This window comes from Balaenoptera acutorostrata, chromosome 13 (assembly GCF_949987535.1).
Source record: "Balaenoptera acutorostrata chromosome 13, mBalAcu1.1, whole genome shotgun sequence".
Lineage (NCBI taxonomy): Eukaryota > Metazoa > Chordata > Mammalia > Artiodactyla > Balaenopteridae > Balaenoptera > Balaenoptera acutorostrata.
Window position 1 is genome coordinate 74896865 of NC_080076.1, and position 19757 is coordinate 74916621.

The 19757-nt window shown below is 52.6% G+C and overlaps 1 protein-coding gene across 7 annotated transcripts in view; it reads left to right on the forward strand.

Moving 5' to 3' along the window:
• UBE3B (ubiquitin protein ligase E3B) overlaps nucleotides 1-19162 on the forward strand; it is a 56138-nt gene extending 36976 nt beyond the window's left edge. For 6 of the 7 annotated variants that reach the window (XM_007180104.2, XM_007180098.2, XM_007180100.2 and 3 more), the window contains 10 exons: nucleotides 1993-2112; nucleotides 6335-6511; nucleotides 6637-6747; nucleotides 8677-8814; nucleotides 9171-9236; nucleotides 11050-11108; nucleotides 13751-13933; nucleotides 14409-14520; nucleotides 15998-16090; nucleotides 16958-19162. In XM_007180104.2, coding sequence (XP_007180166.1) covers nucleotides 1993-2112; nucleotides 6335-6511; nucleotides 6637-6747; nucleotides 8677-8814; nucleotides 9171-9236; nucleotides 11050-11108; nucleotides 13751-13933; nucleotides 14409-14520; nucleotides 15998-16090; nucleotides 16958-17149 — 1251 coding nt within the window. In that variant the 3' untranslated portion in view covers nucleotides 17150-19162. Of the gene's footprint in view, nucleotides 1-1992; nucleotides 2113-6334; nucleotides 6512-6636; nucleotides 6748-8676; nucleotides 8815-9170; nucleotides 9237-11049; nucleotides 11109-13750; nucleotides 13934-14408; nucleotides 14521-15997; nucleotides 16091-16639; nucleotides 16921-16957 lie in introns of those variants that run through there. The other variant, XM_057526463.1, reaches the window with a different exon arrangement.
• Nucleotides 19163-19757: the final 595 nt, after the last annotated feature.

Genomic DNA, 19757 nt, shown 5'->3' on the forward strand with positions numbered 1-19757 from the left:
TCTTCTGGCCCCTGTCCTGCTCCTGTGATGGCGCCGGCAGGTCTGGGATGGTGTCTGAGGCTCGGCGTGTTTTCTGTGTCTCAGGCTTCCCCTCCCTCCTCACAGCGTGTGTGCTGTCCTCTTCCGGTGACGTTCTTACTGCGGCGTACAAGGGGTGAAAGCCTCTCTCCAGGCCTGCGTTGTCTCTCTCATCTGTTACTGTTATGCCATCTGCCCTAGACACCGAACCTCTCCCTCGTTCTTGATCCCACCTGAGTGGGTGGCTTATAATGCCTTTATTGCTTTCCTTAATATTTTTAAAAGTCTCGGCTCTGCCTGCTTTACACACGCGGCACTTCATCCTCTGCACTCTGTTATGTTGCTTCTACATGTTTACGTGCAGTTCATCTCCTGACTGGTACTTAAGGCCTCTCTCTCTTGCTTTGGCCTAGAAGGCCTAGAACCACGTGTGGTGGGTAGGGCTGGGTAGTATGGTGGTCTGTGCGTGGGCCCTGGTCCCCCGTGCACCAGCTGTGTGACCTTGCATGACAGTTTTCCTCATCTGCAAAGTGGGATGGTGATCCTTACCTAGATGTCCGCTGTGCTCACTGAGGTCTCCTAGCCCCTTGAGAGCTGGTGAGAGTTACCCCAAACCTTCTTCCCTGCCCCACGGAAACCCAGAGCCCCATCCAGTCTTTCTGCGATTCATGGGAGGCCGGCGTTCTTGTGGTCACCTCTGTAGTTCTGCCTCTGTGTCCGCTGTCTCTGCTCCATACGGTATTAACCTTGACAGGAGGCTTATCTTCTGCCTCAAGTTCTGCAAGACAGCACCCCTTGTTCAGGTGATCATGCTAAAGACTTGGGGGTCAGGGGAAGCAGTCATGCCACATGGCCCCCCACGAGTTAAATACCTGTGCTTGTCTCCAGCTCCCCAGCACAGAAGGCAGAGGCGAGAGTGCCCGGCATGTGCATCTCTAGCCTCCCTCACTGTCCTCAGCCCGCGCTCTCCCTTCCGCGTTGCCCAGGAACCCCGAGAGCTTTTGCTGTTTTTCAGAGCACTTCAGTCCTAGCTTCTAGACTTGTAAACCAGCCACTTGGCGCCCCTTCACTGACTAGTCCCTCCATTGAGCACATCCCCCATCTCAGGAGGTTGTCGGCAGTGGCTTTTTCTCTCTCAACCATATTTACTTCAGGGAGCTAATAGAATGATCAAACGAAAATGCAGTAGCCTCCCCTCGTGTATAGTTAGCTCTTATTACTACTGCAGCTGTTATTATTACTGTTATTATTTGTATTTAACAATGCTCTTGACTTTGGGGAGATTTACATTTTTCAGAAAAACAGCTGAGGTTGGAGTTATTTGTTCATTCCGCTGACATGATTTGAGTGCTATTACAGGATGGGGCCAAAGGTCAATGCTCTCCTAAAGGGGCCTATCAGAGTCTTGAGAATGCGAGAGGGTTCTATTTAAATGATACTTGAGAAATATTACTGGTGGGACTGCGATGTGCTTGAGGACACAGAGGAGGCAGGTGTAAAGGTCAGGGACCTTTATACTGTAGGGTCATTTACACATTTCTGACAGTAAAAAATATATATCTTTGAAATGTTTCTGTGTTTTAAATTCATGCTATTGATTTCCTCTAAAGCAGGCATGGCTATATAAAGCACCCTCTGTAATGCGTGCTGCCGCAAGGTTTTTACAGTGGATTATTGACGGAACAAGGAGAATGATTTTTCTCCCAGACTGTTCTTAGCTGGGCTCTGGCTGCAGCCAGACCACTCTTTCTGGAACCTTTCCCCTTGGCATGTATTCAGCTATATTTCTAATTTCCAAGAGCGTTTGGGGGGATGTTTACTGTCCTCACAAAACACTTCTAACCTGTAGCACACATCAGAGCGTCCCATTCTGGGAGCCTCTCACGTGCTTCCATTTCATTAATTTTGTACAGTGTGTTTTAGGGGATCCTCAGTTGCTGACCCCTTTATCGGTCTCACCTTTGCTCATTTCAGAGAGTTCTCCTGTTCCGAAACATGGTGACCAAGGAGAAGGAGAAACTGGGGCTTGTGGAAACCAGCTCCGCCTCCCCTCATGTCACTCACATCACCATCCGCCGGTCCCGGATGTTGGAGGTGAGAAGCCTGTTGCAGGGTGCTCTCTGTAAACTGTAGGGTTTCTGGTGGGTGACCTGTTGCCTCTGAACTGTGCTTATCACTCCTTGATCTAATGACACTGCAGCCAGGGCTGTGGGTGCAGGAAGGGCCTGTTTGTCCTGCCAGCTGCCCTGAGCACTGCTTGATTAAACACGCCCTCAGTTCTGGAGACCCCAGCCCAGCGTTTCCCTCCCTTTACCCCACGAGGTGAGAGCGGCCAACACTCTGTGCCTCTGAAATGAGGACAGACACGCTTATATCTGTGCAGACTCTGTCTGTCCTGGCAAGCGCTTTGCCCAGCCGCCCAGCTGTGAGTGTGGAGGCTGGAGTGCGGGTGTTAAGTTACTGAGCCATTCTGGGAAATACATCGATCACAGAGCTACACGTTCTTTTTGGACATAAACTTAGGAGATGCACGTGAAGTGGCCCACTTACGCCAAACCCAGCGTCCAGGGTTCCTCCCATGCAGTGACTTTGTGTGACTTTGAAATAGGTGCCTGTCCTCAGGACACTGTCTTCCGTATGTCAGGAAGTTGTCATGATATGTTGATTTTGCTGGAACAAGACCCTGAACATTGTCATAATAAATGCACGCACCTGCAGTGTCTGCATCGTGCCTGCCACACGCTCCTCCGGCGTTGTGCAGTGTATGTGCACATGTGGTGATTGAGCCCCATGTCCCCATTCCCAGGAGCGGCTTGGCTTCGTTGATTTGCCCATGCTTGCTCTCTTGCCTTTCATCACACTCCAGCCACAGTTCCTCATCGGCATGTTCTGCAGCGTAGAACAGTCAGGGGATCCCAGGACAGCACGGGGCCGCATCGCCAGCCGCCAGCAAACGGCATCGGCAGCAGCCCTTCCTCCCCACGCGGTCTCATTTCTGCCTCGGGGCATCTGTGCCGTGTTTGTCGCTCCTGGAGAACTTGTTTAAGTTCTCTGACCACTGGTGATTGACACTGACAGCTGCCGGGGAAAGGCAGCAGGTGGTGAACAGATGATTTTGACATTCTCAAAAGTAGGGATAAGAAATGTAAGTGCCCCCAGGGGCCCTGCCAGTCATGGAGATGAGTAACGCTGGCTGAGAGTGTCTCGGCACAGGGGCATTTTGTTTGCATGCTAAACGAATAGAAATATTCTCCACTTCCACTGCTTGCTCCCGTTTTTCTTGAAACACAGCCCTTGGACTGAGCTCACGAGTGAGTTGATAAATGACAGCTGACAACCAGCCTCAGTGTTGGGGCGCAGGAGAGGGTAGGCAGGTGGAGAGCACATGCCTCTAAAAGAGGCCACCTGAGTATTGCCTTGTGGAGATTTGGGCTCTATAATGCTCCGGCTTGTTAAGAAAAGACCAAAATTGAGGGTTTTGTGTGAAATCCACAGATCCTTTGTGTTGTGAACTAGTCAGTTTTTGTAAAGTACCTGGAAGGTCAGTTAACACCTGTCTGCCCATCAGATTCAACTTGCTGGCCACCAGTTTGCAACCTCTGCTTTGACTCAAAGAAAAAAAAACCCAGTTGTGTTGTAGGAACTCACTTCTCCAGCACTTTCTTTGTTGGACCCAGATGCACCTTTCCTGTCTCTTAAACTCCACCATCCCACCGCCCGTCATACCCACTCCCATGTGGCCAGCACAACGGGGAGTCTGGGTGGTGGAAACTGTGGTGTCTCCTGAGAGTGACAGAATCCCCGACGCCCTCCTCAAGTGTCACTGGGAGATTTACCAGACACCCGCTTACCCTGGGCCAGCTTTTTTAAACACATCCCTCAGGGACGTCAAAGGAAGGATGTCTGTCTTAGATTTTAGGCAAAGTCCGTTTTCGTCTTTACGTTCCATTGGGACAGATCCTGTCATGAAATTGATCACTGGTGTTCATACTGAATTAGGAAGGAGAGAGGGTCATTGATTCAGTTACCCCAGTTCTCACGATTCAGTGGTTTGGGTATCAGAACTTGAGAGCCCAGTGGCCTTTGCTTGATTAGGACACAAGGGGGCATCAAAAAGCCGATATTTGACCCATGGTATCCTGGGCTTTTATTCTGCCCCTTTTTTATGGTTTGTACTGAAGGTGAGGCTTGTGTATTAGGCTTCCAGGTGATGGTCCAAAGTCCTGCAGGAAGGCCTCTCCTCACAGGGGGTGAACGGGGGCCAGAACACCAGCATTGCAGAACTAGAAGGAGCCGTGGACACACCCTTGCTCATCCCTTTCCCCTCACCCCGTCAAAGGCAGGACTGAGGCCAGAGGAATTCAGGGTCACTCAGGTGTCAGTGACAGAGCTGGGCCTGGAAGCCGGTTCTCCCGTCCCCCGTCAGTGTTCTGTGCATCCGCTGTTTGAGATGCAGAAGAGAAGAGGAACGCCCAGTCCCCCTCTCACCTTCCCCTGGGGCACAGATACAGACTCCTCCAGAGAGGGCAGTGGGATGCAACAGGAAGTATGTCAGAGGAGGTGGGCAGCAAATTCCTCTCTACAGGGTTTCAAAGGGAGGGTAAAGTGGGGCTGATCCAGCAAAACTGAGATTTGAGTCCAGCAAACATTCCTGGAGCACCTGCCATGAGCTTGACCACTTGCTAAGAGCTTTCACATGGACCATCTCGTTTAATCTGCATGACACTGACATACCTCCTAACACGTGCTAAGGTTAGGGAAGCATCATTTTAAAGCAGAATGGAGGAAGTCCAGCAGGCAGGGGCATGTTAGAATTCTCTCCCCGTCCCCACTCAGTGCCAAGATAATTACCTTACATTTAGGCAGAATGATTGAAATGCTGCAGCAGCTGCCTGGTGACTCCCTGTTTTTCTCTCCTTTTCGTCTAACTTAATGATTTTCATATTTCATGTGCATAAAATATGTACTTTTCAGGATTGTACACTCAAAACCATGTTCTTATTCCTTCAGGTGACTTAGGGGACTTCAGAGGTAGTTTTTTTTCTCTGCTCACTAACTTCGGAACCTAACTCCTAAATGAGATGGGTAGCCACCATGGCACAGGCCTTTGCATCAGTAGGTGAGCACAAGGAAAACATCGGCAGGAAGGCAGCAAGGGTTCCCCAAAACAGGTCTTGCCATACTGGCCTCATTTGCTTTGTGACAAGGAACCAGACTGGCAGGTGAGTGGGTGCTGTGGAGATGGCCTGTCTGATGTCAACAGAGCATCTCAGAGCACTGCACTTGTGCCTGAGGGGAGGAATGTGGGGTGGCCACAATAGGACGTGGCAGCTGATTTGTAACCTATTCTGTGACAGTATCTAAAGACATCGGTTTGACCCTGGTTATGGGGCCTCTCAGGCTGGGCCAAAGTACTCCTCCCTGGGCCCTATCGTGTTCTAAGCACGGTTTTTTATAATCACTGCTCTGAAATGAAAGCCTAAGCAGCTTGCCCGTCAGCAGCCACCTGCCAGGAATACATTTGAGGACAGGCTCTGGAGCCAGGAAGGCCTCAACAGATCAGAATCAAGAGATAGACTGTGCACGATGATTTAGCAGGAGAGCTCCAGAGTCTTGTCCTAGCTTTCTGGACAGGGAGACATGCCCAGTGGCTGTGTGTCTCAAGGGAGCCGACCACAAGCCGGAGGTGCTGAGGCCTCTCTTCCCACTGCTTCTGCCCTCCTCCAGGCCCAGCAGCACTCCTGACACCCATCTCCCTGCTTCCTGCCATCCCTCTGCTTTCCTTCCAACAGCAAGGTCTTCCTAAGACAGAAAGCCAGCCATGTGACTCTCCGCCTAAGCTCTTCTGCGGCTCCCCAGCGCCCTCAGGAAATAACCTGAATTTCCCAGCATGACTCGTAGCCTTTCAGGATCTGGGGAAGGGCACCAGGAGTTGAGTGGTGGGGGGCCACTGTGATTTTTCATCTCACAGCTTTCATCTTGTCTCAGTGTCTTCCGTCCTGTCTGATGACCGAGAGCTTGTCGTGACTCATCTTGTCTAATCTCTCCATCTCACTGCTCTGCATCTTCCTGAGGGCAGTCTCCCCTTGCCAAAGAGTGGTAAAGTCACATCCCCAAAATGAATTTTTCTTTTAACAGGCTCTCATCTAGAAGCAAGTGAAAACTGCTGGCTCTCCTCACGCACCTGTGCGTCCTGACACATTTAGTAATTACACTGGGAAGGCTTCCCACAGGGGAGAGGGAGCTTTGAGCAGGGAGCCCTGGATTATGCAGGGGGCCTTGGGTTCCTAATGGGCTATAATTCTGCCCTTGGCAGGATGGCTACGAGCAACTTCGGCAGCTCTCCCAGCACGCCATGAAGGGCGTCATCCGCGTAAAGTTTGTCAATGACCTCGGGGTGGACGAGGCAGGGATTGATCAAGATGGCGTTTTCAAGGAGTTCTTGGAAGAGATCATCAAGAGGGTGTTTGACCCGGCGCTCAACCTGTTCAAGGTATTTAAAGGGCACGAGAGCGTGGTTGACGGCAGCCAGATTTGAGGTGACAGATGAGAAGTGAAGGCCTTGCTCGTTGCAAGGCATTTAACTTCCCTGTCCTTACCCGTCCTTTTGCCTTGCAGACGACCAGTGGGGACGAGAGACTCTACCCTTCGCCCACGTCCTACATTCATGAGAATTACCTGCAGCTCTTTGAGTTTGTGGGCAAGATGCTGGGGAAAGCTGTGTATGAGGTAGGCACGTTAAGAACCAGTGAACAGGAATGGAAAATAAAATGTTCTAAGTACCGCGGGCTTTGTATACATGTAAGTGACCAGGTACACAGTGGCAACTACCTGTCACAAGGATAAAGGCAAGGAGAGAGGGACAGGAGCCAGCGCCAGCTGTGTTCGTGTCAGTGAAGGGCGATAGCAGAGCTACGTTACGGGCTTGCTGTAGGTGGTCAATGAGGTAATAAGGTAAACGTCTCCCATGGTGGCAGGCAGCTGGTCACGGGGGACGTCGGAGCTGCCATCCTCACTGTTATTAGGAGGAAGGGTGTCTGAGCTGCTCCCGCTGTCATGGGGTCGGGGTGGTGGGGCCTTCCGCAGGCTCTGGGCGCGTCCTCCCGGCTCCTGGTCCCTCTCCCCTGAGAGCCCACCAACTGGCAGGACTGCTTCCAGGTGGCGCTTTACCCCCTGCCCTTAGGACCCTGCTCCCCAGGAAGGAAGTAAAGCTCCAGCTTGAGCTCAGCAGCAGCCTGTCCCTGTGGCCTCACAGCGGACTCCAGAGCCGCAGGGGACCAGTCCCTCCCCACCCTGCCTCACCCCCAGCAGCCGCCACCTGAGTAGTGCTCATGTCACACCCATCACAAAGCCCAGGGAGGCCAGGATGCCTTCCAGAGGCAAAGAAGCTATAGCGGGCCAGGCTGAGAGAGGAGGTCATGTGGGGTGAACATACTGTGACTCTTGACTAGTCCATCGTTCTCTCTGTGTAAACAGCCCCGGTCCACGGCCTCAGCCCTTGCTGTGATGATGTCAGGTGCCCCATTGGAGTCCAAGCACCCTCCAGGCCTCCTCCTGCCCTGGACTGGTTGGGTGGCCTGGGCTCACTCTCTGTGCTTCTGTTTCCACATCTGCAAAATGGAGACAATTTCTCAGTTGATTCCCCTTTTTTACAAACAAAACAAAACAAAACAAAAAAACAAAAAAAAAAACCCATGAGGCCCTGCCTGGGCATATGCCGTGTTTTTCCTTTGAACGTGTAGCTGTGATGAGACCCAGGACAGGCTGGGCCAGCTGAAAAACACCACTTCCTCGCTTTGTAAATGTCCTCCCCCACTTCCTGGGCCTAGTCTCCGTCTCCTCCCTCTCCGGCAATAAGGACCTCATGGGTCCTGATGAGGAGTGGCCTGTGTTAACTCACTTCACCCTCGTCCTCAGGACAGGCCCGTCGTGGGGTTTGATTGGCTCTCCCTTCTCAGTCTCTCCAGCCCTCACACCTCTCTCCACCCAGTACAGTCTGTCTGAAGTTCCTGGCGTTGTGCAAGGGCTTCCGGGCTGTGTCCCTGCGTGTCCCTGCCTCCAGGCCGTTCCCCACAGGAAGTAGCCGTGCGGAGAGCCCTCCCAGGGCTGCCTGCTGCCCTCCGGATAGAATCCAGACTCCAGGAGGCTTGTGAGCTCTTCCTGATCTGCCCTGTTTGCCTCCCTGGCCTTCTCGCTCACCCCCTCCTTCACACCCAGTGCTGGGGCCAGACAGACCTGTGTTCCAGCCCTGGAGGGCACCTGTGAGCCTTGTACTGAAGGCCTGCTCAGCTATCCCTTCCTCCTGGAAACTTTCCCCACCTTGCTCGTTTAACCCTTAAAACTGAGGCTGTTCTGGTCCCCATTTACAGATGATAAAGCCAATGCCCCGTGGCCTAGCAGCAGCGGAGCTGGGATGTGATCCCTGAGCTGTGCAGCTGCAAAGCCTGGGCCCTTAACCACTCCGTGGTAATGTCCCCAGGAGGCGCTCGACTGTGTTTAGGTGGTAGGGAGGTATTGCTCTCCAGATTGAAAATTTAGGAAGTCTAGAGATGTCATTGGCGCCCTCGGAGCCCCGTCTGCAGCCCGAGCCGCCCCGGATGAGGTCACCGAGACGGGCTTCTGGGCGGCAGGTGGCAGCTCCTGTCTCCTCTCTGGCAGGGGATTGTGGTGGACGTGCCCTTTGCCCCCTTCTTCCTGAGCCAGCTGCTCGGGCACCACCACAGTGTCTTCTACAGCTCCGTGGATGAACTGCCTTCTCTGGACTCCGAGTTCTATAAAAACCTCACTTCCATTAAGGTCAGTGTGGAAGGCGGCACGGCTTAGCTGAGTGCCGGTGTGAACTCAGCCAAGTGACGCCCCGTGGGGTTCAGCTGTACCCCGTCGTCATGGGGTGGAGTGGGGTTTCCTGCTGTGGGGAAGTGGCGCACTCCTTAGCCACTGCAGGGCCTCCTGTCCCCTGCTGAGCCTTCCTCCCGGGACTGATGCCCACAGCCTCCTTCCTCCAGGTGATGAGTGGCCTTTTCCTTTGTTTCAAGTTGTACGGCAGCCATAGTGGTAGCTGCCCAAGCCGATGTCATAGGCAGGGAGTGTTAAAACCTTTAAGGATGTAGCACTCCTTGGCCCCTACATTGTCACTTTCTCTGTTGTTTTAGCGGTACGATGGGGACATTGCTGACTTGGGCCTGACACTGTCATATGATGAGGATGTCATGGGTCAGGTAGGTGGGCCTCTGGCCGAACCTTCTTCCGCCTCCCTCCTTTGGCTTCCTAAGACCTGCCCTGCTCTGGGTGTTTTCCCCAGGAGACCCACGGACTGGAGCTCTGTCTGTCTGTCTGTCCACCCTTCTCCTCTGCCTCCCCAGCCCCTTTGCTACCCTGCCAGGAGGGAGGGCGCTCCCCTCCCCTTTCCAGCTGACCTGGCCTTGGCCTGCTCGCCACCCAGAGAGCTCCCACAGAGACCCTGCTCTGCTTCCAGGGCACTTTGGGGTCATTTCTGATGGAAGCTGTGACTCCTACTTTGTACACTGCTTTTCGTTACCATGGTGAGGATTAGCTGTTCCAGAGGATCATGACCGAGACACAGGGAAGAAACCACCTGACAGGGTGTGCCTCTAACAGAATCCTGTCCTTGCTCCGCCTCAGCCTGGAGAGCGGAGCAGGGAAAAAAGACCCTTGAAGTCATGGCAGCAGAGGGGCTTCCCCCAGGCTTTCTCTGCCCTGATTTTCCTTGCAGGGCTCCCAGCCCCTTCATTTGCATCCCCAGACCCCTGCATGAGCCCCAGTGTGCACGTGGTGTTAGGGCTGCTCTGGAGCTCGTAGTACAGGGCCGGCTTCCCAGGGCCTCGGCGAGGTCACTTAGTCTCCCTGAGCCACACTTTCCTTAACAAATGCCATTTGCACGAATGAGTCCTTGCTGGGACCAGTGTCACCAGACGCCCTCTAGACCGCACGCCCTGTCCTCCTCCTGAAGAGCCGCTGAGCACGCTGGCACGTGGGGCCCTAAGAAGCCCATGAGAAAGAAGCCTGCTGTGGTTGTGTTACCCCAACCTTCCCCAGCTCACGTGGTCACAGGACTCGTCTTTCAGGGAGGGCACACCACCTCACAGAGAGATTCTCCAGGTAGTGGTGCACAGACCAGGAGTTCCCTGGAACCTATTGTGGGAAACACCAGGCTGGGCATTCCTAAGGGCCATCCAGCTTTAACTCCTGCGGCGTCAGCCCCGAGATGTTGATAGCAGTGGGACTAGAGGGCACCGTTACTCCTTTCCAGGTCTCTAGAGTTACAGTATATTATGTTAGTAGAATTTCTATTAAAATTAGCTTTGAAATGATGCATTCTTTGATTTTTAGGCGACCCACAAGACTTCTTGAAGTTGAGGAAAGCAGTTGATTCTATAGCGTTTTTGAATCTTTAATCAGATTTTGAGACTTCTTCCCGACATTCTTAATTTTCTGTCCTGACTATAAAAATAATGCAAACTTCTAACCAAAAATTCAGCTACAATAAAAGCATAAAGGTGAAAGTGAAAACCACCTATAGTGCTGGTGCCTGGAGAGCGCCACTGTTAACATGTGGCCTGAGGCTTTTTCTCCCTGGGCACATATATAATTTTTTGCATACCTTGCCTGCTGTTATATAATCTGCTCTTTCCCCCCACCTTTTCAAGAAATGTACTTTTTCATCATATTTTTTAATAGCGCCACAGTATTCCAAGGTGTGGTTGTACTAGTGTTTATTTATCCGCCCTCCTGCGCTCTTCACTGCTGACACATTCCCCTCCACGACAGCCCAGAGCCTTAATACACACGTTTGAACGAGGATCAGATGAGAAGGAACCTGTCATATTGATCAGGCAGGGCGGGCTTGTTGATACTTAAGCCCTGGCTTTTTGTGAAAATGATTGTTCCCAAACATGTCTCATCTTCCTCTTTCGTTATTATGGATGTCAGCATCAGGCCCTTTCATCTTCAGGAAGCTTTATTTTCTCATTAGAATTCTCTTGAGTAATTGTTCCCCTTCCTCTCCCCCAGCTTGTTTGCCATGAACTGATTCCTGGAGGGAAGACCATTCCTGTTACAAATGAAAATAAGTGAGTATGGCAATTAGATTTTTAAGGTCACCACTTGAAAAGACTTCATTCTGGCCGTCTGGGCTTACTTGGAGAATTTAGTAAGATAAATTGAAGTAGAAAGAGGCCGTAAATATCATAATGGAATTTCCTGGTTACAGTTCATAGGCCGAAATCGTATTAAATTCGATTTGCAAAATAAGAATTGACAATTTATATTTTGCAATAGCACTTCTAAGGTCAGAGGCACCCAGGCCGTGGTGTTCCTAGGAATTTAATGACGGCTCTAGATGCAGACAGATGGATTCTGAGCCGGTCGGGCACGAAGTCCTGAACCCAGAGGGCACGGAGGCGGAAAGACTCCTTGGAGGGGCAGATCATTTCGGAATGAGGGTGTGTGGCAGTTGTACAAAACACTGTTCTTGAGAAGACACAGTGATGAATTCAGATGCAGCAGACAGGTCCTCAGACGTGGGGAGACCCTGAGGCCCAGCAGCTCTTGTCACAGATAACAGGCTTTTAGGAATCTATCATAAATGGTCCCTCAAAGCAAAGCCCCTCCATGCGTGTCTCCACCCAGCCCTGTACTCACCTAATTAAACAGTAGGACCCGGCTCAAGGAGTAGATACTGGCCCTTTTGTCAATCTGTCAATCTCCTGCCACTAGGCTCAGCTGAGCATCTGAACTGTTAATCTGAGCATCACTCTCTTCAGTGACAGGTGAGAGCTTAGTCCTACCCGGTGAGTCATTTGGATCAGATGCTGTCCCCAAGCATCATGTCCCTCTCGGGTCGGATCAGTCAGTCCACGTGCTCGGGGAGCTTTTATTTAGACTGTCAGAATAGTCAGGAGAGCAGACCCAATTCTCATCATGATTGAAATACACCCATTTTGACTCTTGGCCATGGGGCCTTAGAGTGACAGCCGAGAAAGAACAGGGGCCACAGGGTGGGTGGAAGCTGCCTGGGGGTGTCAGAGAGCAGGGTGGGTCCTGAGCCTGCCCACCGTGTGCCTGGAATCATCCCTTCAGAGGGTTTCACATGAGAACGCATGTAAAGTACCTTCCAGGATGTCTGGCTCAAAGGAGGCCCTTAATAAATGAAAGCAGTGATGTCACCATCATCAGGTATGTTACCCTCAGATGGGCCCTGTTTTGCCAGGCATGGCACGGGAATGATGGTAGGAGCCGTATGTACAGCAGCCAGGGGAGGTGGGTTGATGCAGCCTGGGTTGGAGTGAGGTTCCTGTCTTGCCTGGAAACCTACGTGGAAAGTCATTTCACAAACTCTTACGTGTTCTTAGCATAAAACCTCAGTATAAGGGCAAGGACGTTCAGTTCTGCAGACTCTTTTTTTTTTTTAACTTTTGGGTTTATTTATTTTATTTATTTATTTATTTATTTATGGCTGTGTTGGGTCTTCGTTTCTGTGCGAGGGCTTTCTCTAGTTGTGGCAAGTGGGGGCCACTCTTCATCGCGGTGCGCGGGCCTCTCATTATCGCGGCCTCTCTTGTTGAGGAGCACAGGCTCCAGACGCGCAGGTTGCTCCGCGGCATGTGGGATCTTCCCAGACCAGGGCTCGAACCCGTGTCCCCTGCATTGGCAGGCAGATTCTCAACCACTGCGCCACCAGGGAAGCCCCTCTGCAGACTCTTAAAAGGCCTGACATCACCAGGACCTGCTCCTGCAGAGTGATACTTGAGCTTGCACTTCCTGGGTGTTCGATGGGAAAGTCTCCGAGGCTCCGTCCCTCTTTTGGTAAAATGGAACAGTATTAGTCACCTGCTTCAACGAGTACATGAAAGGAATAGCAGTGATAGAAAAAAAAATCATATTTAAGTATATCAGTGTGCAAGCTTGCCACTGGAAGCTTTTTTTAAATAGGCATATTTTCCAGGTCAGTAACTCAGATCTGAGCATCGTAGGGTAAAACAGATTTATTTGGACTGTACTAACACCTGGGCTGGGCTCACATTCTTTCATCTGAGTAAATGGTTTGCTAAGAAATCAGCAATGCTGGCAAGCCTGTGAAAAGGGATTTCACCTGAGCGGAAGCGTTGCATTGTGCCGTGCAGCTGCAGATGAACTAGTGTTGGTGAAAGCAGACCTGGAAGACCGGCTGCTTGGAACCGTTGTTAGTGCTCCAACTTCCTTGTTAAGCCTAATCGTCAGCCAGCTGCATGTGGTTAAAGCTTTCTGCAGCCTTACCTTCTCATGGCCTAGACTCCTTGTCCAGTCCAGCAAGGTTTTGGTTGAGTTTCAACATGAAACAGTTTTTCTCTGGAGGACTGAACAGTATCTTAATTGGTTTATGTCCAAAAGGATGAAGTTAAATAAAAGTCCCTTTGTCCTAAGAAGGGCCCTCTCCTTAGCTGGAGAATGTCTCACTTTGATTCTTGACAGTGAGGTTACCCCAGCGTCTGACCCACTGGCTTTTGGGAGGAGTGCATGAGGTGACGCCCTTGACACTAACGCTTTCACGGTGGCACACCGTGGGCCGTTCAGGAGGGCTGTCATCCTCATCGCCCTTGTTCTGGTGAAGTGCTCTGGTGCTATTTGTGTTTTTGTAAAATGGTTCAGAACTGACTGGACTCAATCTTTCAGCCCATCAGCAACCGCCCACCCTGTCCTGTTAATTTCCGTTGTTTTCCCTTGTTGGCAACAGAATTAGCTACATCCATCTGATGGCCCACTTTCGAATGCACACTCAAATCAAGAACCAGACAGCTGCCCTCATTAGTGGATTCCGTTCCATCATCAAACCTGAGTGGACCCGGATGTTCTCGACCCCTGAGCTACAGCGACTCATCTCCGGGGACAATGCTGAGATCGATCTGGAAGATTTAAAGTAAGGAGTGAGTGCAGGGGCAAGGTTGAAATTCTTAGGCCTCCAAGAAAGCAAGCTGCTCCTTTGCTGGGTTCCTTTTGGAGAGTTTTCAGGGTCCTGTCTCCAGATGGACTCCTCCTCCCTGATCTCTGGGTGAGTTGCTTTGGAAGAAAAGCTCAAGCCCTTGTCTGCCTGGAGACTGAGAAGCAGAAGCAGAGCTTGAGGCCCGTGGGGCTGTCCAAAGTCCTAGGAAACAGTGGTGCAGGGTCTCCTGTCGGCTTCTGCTGGGAAACAACAGGGCCTACAATGCAACGCTCCACCCACTGAGCTTCCGGGACCTGGGGTTACTAAGGCATGAACTTCTGGCTTAAGAGAAGTTTGTCGTCACCCAGGCTGGCCAGAGTTTGCTGTGCCGCTTGTCTAAATTCCATGCCTGCCTGTGTCTGTAAGCGCCCATCAGAATGTGTGGTTGAGCCCTTGTCTGCATTGTTTTCAGGAAGCACACAGTGTACTACGGTGGTTTCCATGGAAGTCACAGGGTCATTATCTGGCTCTGGGATATCCTGGCCTCTGACTTCACGCCCGACGAGAGAGCCATGTTTCTGAAGGTATTTCATATGTTACCTATATGTGCAGGGGGACATAATTCCAGAAGTTGATTCTCAAGAGAATCAGTTTTTCCGGCAGGGCCTCTTGTAGGCATTAACAGTCTCTGCCAACCTGTAGAGCTGCTTACCCCCCTCTCCTAGAAAGAGGAAAGCCGGTCTCTCCTAACCACGTGGTCAGTGCCCCACACAGCAGGCATGTTTATGTCTCTGGGTGGCCTGTCACCACACCTGCAGTTCCTTGTCCTGTGCCTGCCCTTTTCTGTGACTGCAGACAGCCCCAGAGCCAGGGGGAAGCCACAGAACTGTTGTACAGGAGAGAATGTGACTGTACTTTCTTTAAATATAATGATAGCAGAGCCCCAAGGCTCTCCCTGCCCTCCAATCCTCCTCCTGTCCCAGGAGACTGACCACCCCTCCCTCCCTGGACCAGCTCTGGCTGGCAGCGGGCAGCAGGCCTGATCGGCCTGAACTGGGAGGGGCACAGACTCACCTGCGTCTGTTTCCTCATCCTTCAAACGGGTCAAGTCACACAGCACCTGTGGTATGATTAGCTGAGCTCGGGTTCACAGAGGACACAGCACAGTGTGGAAATGCTTCTAAACAGGATCTGCTGCTGCTGCGGTCTTTATGGTGGAAAATACAGGATATTAGGATAGTAATATATCTTGTCAATACTTTTTGTAAAAACCGTTTTTGAAGCATGACACGTAAACTTTTTGGATGGTCTCAGGAATCTCACTACCATTTATAACATTGTTTAAATGGTAATATTTATTTTAAGACCCAAACACTCAGCCTGACACGGCGTTTTGAAGCACAGCTCGGTGTCGTAAGTAGCAGGTCCCTAGATCCCCTAGAGAAGGGAGAGCATTGGGCTAATGTTGAACTAAAGGAAGCGAATGGTTTCTTAGGACTTCCCTGTGCAGGTTAAGCACTTGGATTTCCAGGTGGGTAGATACCTCTGTCCAGGCAGGACTAGTCATTTTGGGAAATGACACAGGAGCTGCCGTCTGGAAAATGCAAGGAATTCCAAGAGTGTAGCAAGGAAGCGAGGCTGGCTGCCCACAGGCCCCATTTGGGGCCTCCAGTACCTTGGTCTGCCCTCAGCCCCGCTGGCTCCTGAGGCCTGGTTTTTGTCAGCGTGCTGAGAGGAGATCAGGAAGCAAGCTCACAGGGGCTGCCCGGCAACCCAGCAGGCATGCGTGCTCAGGGAGCCGCCCGTACGTCCTCTGTGTGTGGCGAAGAAGCCGAGCGGAAAGGCAGGTGCAGAGCGAGCGCTCACGATTGGTGGTGTGGTGCGTGCCCCTGGCCTGGGCCCTCGGCTCGGGCCTCCCCCGACACGCTTAGCGGGCCCGCTGGCTCCTCCCTCCCCCTCCCCCGCCCCCTCCCCCTCTCCCGTGCTCTTGTCGAGTGGTCTCTCCCTGAGGACGGCGTCAGCCAGGCCCACTCTGACTCCCGGCCCTGCTTTGTGTTGCAGTTTGTGACCAGCTGCTCCAGGCCCCCCCTCCTGGGATTTGCCTACCTCAAGCCTCCCTTCTCCATCCGCTGTGTGGAAGTGTCGGATGATCAGGTACCGCTGCGGGGGAAGAGCCAGCCCCTCTTGGTGGTGTCTGCTGCACCTACCGGGTGGGGCGCTTACCCAGTCGTATCCACGGGGCGGGCAGCCGGGCTCCTTGGCCGGGTGAGAAGGTGTCGCGGTTCTCGGGCCAGGAGCACAGGCGGGCCACTTTGGGGCCTCAGCTCTCCTGGAGGTCCCTTTCTCGTTACTCCCTCAGGGAAGAATACCTGCGGGGCGTTTTTCGTAACTGCTGGTACAGGTCTGAGTGGCAGTGTGGGAGAGGGGTTGGAACGTGGGCTCAGGAATTGGACAAGCGCAGGCTTCAACTCCTCCACCTGCCGGCTGTGCCCACCTGGGTACGCGGCCTCATTCCCTGCTCTGCAGAGGGAGAGTGGACGCCCTAGGGGTTATCGTGTTCTGTGTGCCACAAGCCTGACCCATAGTGGGTGCTCAGTTGGTAGCCGTTGTTATAAGTTTCTCACCCCCCATAAAAACCCAGTGGCCTCTGAGTGTAGCTGCCTTCCACGATGCCACCGTCCTCACGCCGATCCCTCCTCTTAGGTGACACTAGAAGACCCTCAGCCCCCTTATTGAGGAAGGCTGTCCCAAGTTACGGTCTGTCGCAGGCCACAGCGCTGGCAAGGTCAGGAAGGAGTTTGTTACCATAACATTTTTACAGTGTTCCGGCTCTTTGCACATTGGTTTACCGATGGTTAGCAGTTAAACCAGAGGTCCTGTTTCCAAGTGCTGCTTCACGCAGGCTTCCGCTGTGCTTGCTTCTGTGCACCCACCTCTCCAGGCTGGTTGTCCTCCACAGGGGGCCGGTCCAGCCCTCTCCCCAGGCGCCCCCCAACCTGAGGCTGTGGGGTGTGCTTGCAGGACACCGGGGACACCCTGGGCAGCGTCTTGCGCGGCTTCTTTACCATCCGCAAGCGGGAGCCAGGTGGCCGCCTGCCCACCTCCTCCACCTGCTTCAACCTGCTCAAGCTGCCCAACTACAGCAAGAAGAGCGTCCTGCGGGAGAAGCTGCGCTACGCCATCAGCATGAACACGGGCTTCGAGCTCTCCTAGCTCCCGTCCTCGCAGACTCTGGGCTCCCAGGCACCCTCAGCCCCAAGAGGCGGCATTCCCCTGGGAGCACGACTGACGTGCCAGGGGACGGTGGCCCCCATACCCTCTCTATAGCCATGAGACCCCCCTGTGGCCTCAAGAACTTTGGATGCACGTGACAAAGCTACCCAGCACTCTCCAGGTGACACTAACAGGAAGGGGGTGTTGAAAATAAACCTCCAGGTTCCGCCAGCATTGGTCCTTCTTTCCTACTTTACAGTGGCCTGAAGCCGAGGCCTGTGATGGCAGTGGGGCCTCTCTTTTTGTTAATTTGGTCTTTTCGTGAGTTTCTGTTCCTTAACTTTCTGAGCGAGCCATGCATGAACAAGTCCCAGGAGCACCAAGGCTCCGGAGTAGTTTTCAGGGCATGGGCCTGAATGCACGAAGCCGACCAAACGTGAGATGCTCCCCTTCCGTTTCTGAAAACTCTTTACTCAGGTAAGGCCTCGCCAAGCCTCTATGCACCCGACAGAGTCTCAGCCTCCGTGCCGTCCACAGCAGCCTCTCTCCAGATAGCCAGGCCCACCTGCTCCCAGGCGGCAGAGGTGCCTGCCGGTGAGACCACAGAGCACCGGAAGCTCAGGGCGCTGCTCCCACCTCAGAGCCACGAGTTCCACTTGGCGGCGGTCCTCTGCCCGTTCTCACCTCAGATGCTCCGGGTCCTCAGCAGCCGGGCTGCCAGGGAGCTCCTTCTGGCTTGCTCCCGTCTTGGGCACTCACGTTGGCATCCCGAGTTTGGGAGAAAAAAACCCATCGGTCCTTAAGAGCAGCTCCGTTTCCAGAAGGCGCTAGCTGTTACTCGAAGCCTGCTGATTCCTGGGGAGGGCGGCTGCCTTTCCCCTGCTTGTTGGCCACACTTGTCGTCTAGTGAGGAACAAACACCAACTGAAGGTACCTATCCCATCTGGGCAGTGGCTTTACTCCGTAGATTGTAGGAGTCCCAAGAAACGTGGGTCTGTTTCCCGTCCTCCCTCAGCCCTGGGAACCCAGGAGCCCTTTGCACTGACGGAGGCTCACGAGGCTGAGGAGACTCACGGGCCCTCCGCGTTTTTTGGTTTTGGGTTTTTCACTTTGTTTTCTCTTCCAACCCATTGCTCTCTTCTGCCGTCATTCTTCACCTTTATCACGAGAAGTGTACTCTAGATCCAGGGAATTGAGGCAGAAGCCACGTTAGTGTTCTGTGTGGACAGCCGCCCACCCTCGCCCACCTCACCACACTCCCGGTGCATCCCCACCAGCCAGACTGAAGCCAGCCTAGAGGCCAGGAGCCGGCAGAGGGCTCGCAGCTCTCTTCCAAATAGCAAAACACCTTCCAGAAAGAACCTTCATGTTGGCGGCAAAGCGGGCAGGACCTGTCTCCATGGCCTCCGGCAGAGGGTTTCAGCCGGGTGCCGGCGTCCTGCCCAGGCCCAAGTTTGGCCATGTTAGAGCCCCAGGCTTCTACAAAACAGAGCACGTGTTTTACCTTGATGGGGAGACGGCAAGGAATTTAAAGACAGATAGGAATTTATTACTCTTATTATTATTAAGATTTGTCAGTAATCTCCGATGCTGTGGACTTGCCACTATCTTTAAACACTCGATTCCTTGGAAAATTCCTTTTAAACGTGCGTGTTGTGCTCTGGACAGGTGGGTGCATTTATGCTGGTGCCTAAAGGATTGTCAACCTGCATGAAGAGGTTTGATTCTTATTCCCTAGGGTCTGCCAGTGTGGGATGCAGAGAGAGTGGGTTCCTAAGCACCAGCATCGCCTTTGTTCTTCTGATGAGGAGGGGTAGTTTGTAATTTCATTTAACTTCAACAGCTGGAAGTATTGCACTATCTGAAACCCTGAGTCTGTACTTTTCTAGGTGGTGTTCACAGACACCTCGATGGCTCTTGATGGCTCTAAAAAGTTGCAGGGTGGAGCTTGTTTTCATAGATAACTTTGGATTAAAACAACAAAAGCTTTATTAAATTTGTACTCAGCACATAGTGGCTTTGTTCTGCTTTTTATGTCGGGAAGGAGCACTTTCCAACCGAGTGCCTGGAGAGCTCAAGATGGGGCATCTGAGGCTTAAAGAGCATGCAGGCTCCCACCGTGGGAAGAAGACACAGAGGATGATACAGCAGACAGCCGGGGCTCACTGCCTCACCAGGGTCAACAGTGGTGGACAGTGTGTCACCTTTCAGATAAAGCTAAAGCCCCCATAGGCACCCTTCGTGCTCCCCATCCTTCTCACGCATTTCCCACAGGCAGCCTCCACCCTGGATTACACGCCTTCCACAGTAACGTAAAATGGTGACAGGTGTTCGCGGAAAAGAATCCAGATAATTCAAAAGTGCTCAAAGTAAGATTTTCCTGCTAATCTGGGTGTATTCGGCTTTCCTCCATTACTGAGGGTCGCATGTGCAGGACACGCCAGCCCTGTCTCTTCCTGTTACACAAGCCCAGGTTTACACTCAGCAGAAAGCCCATCTCAACCCTGCCAGTCTTTCCAGCTCCTCCCGTGAGTTCTTGCTGCCTCCCCTGGCCTGGGGGCACCTGAGGATCTGAGCATCAGGAGAGAGGTCTTGAAAGCCTGACGGT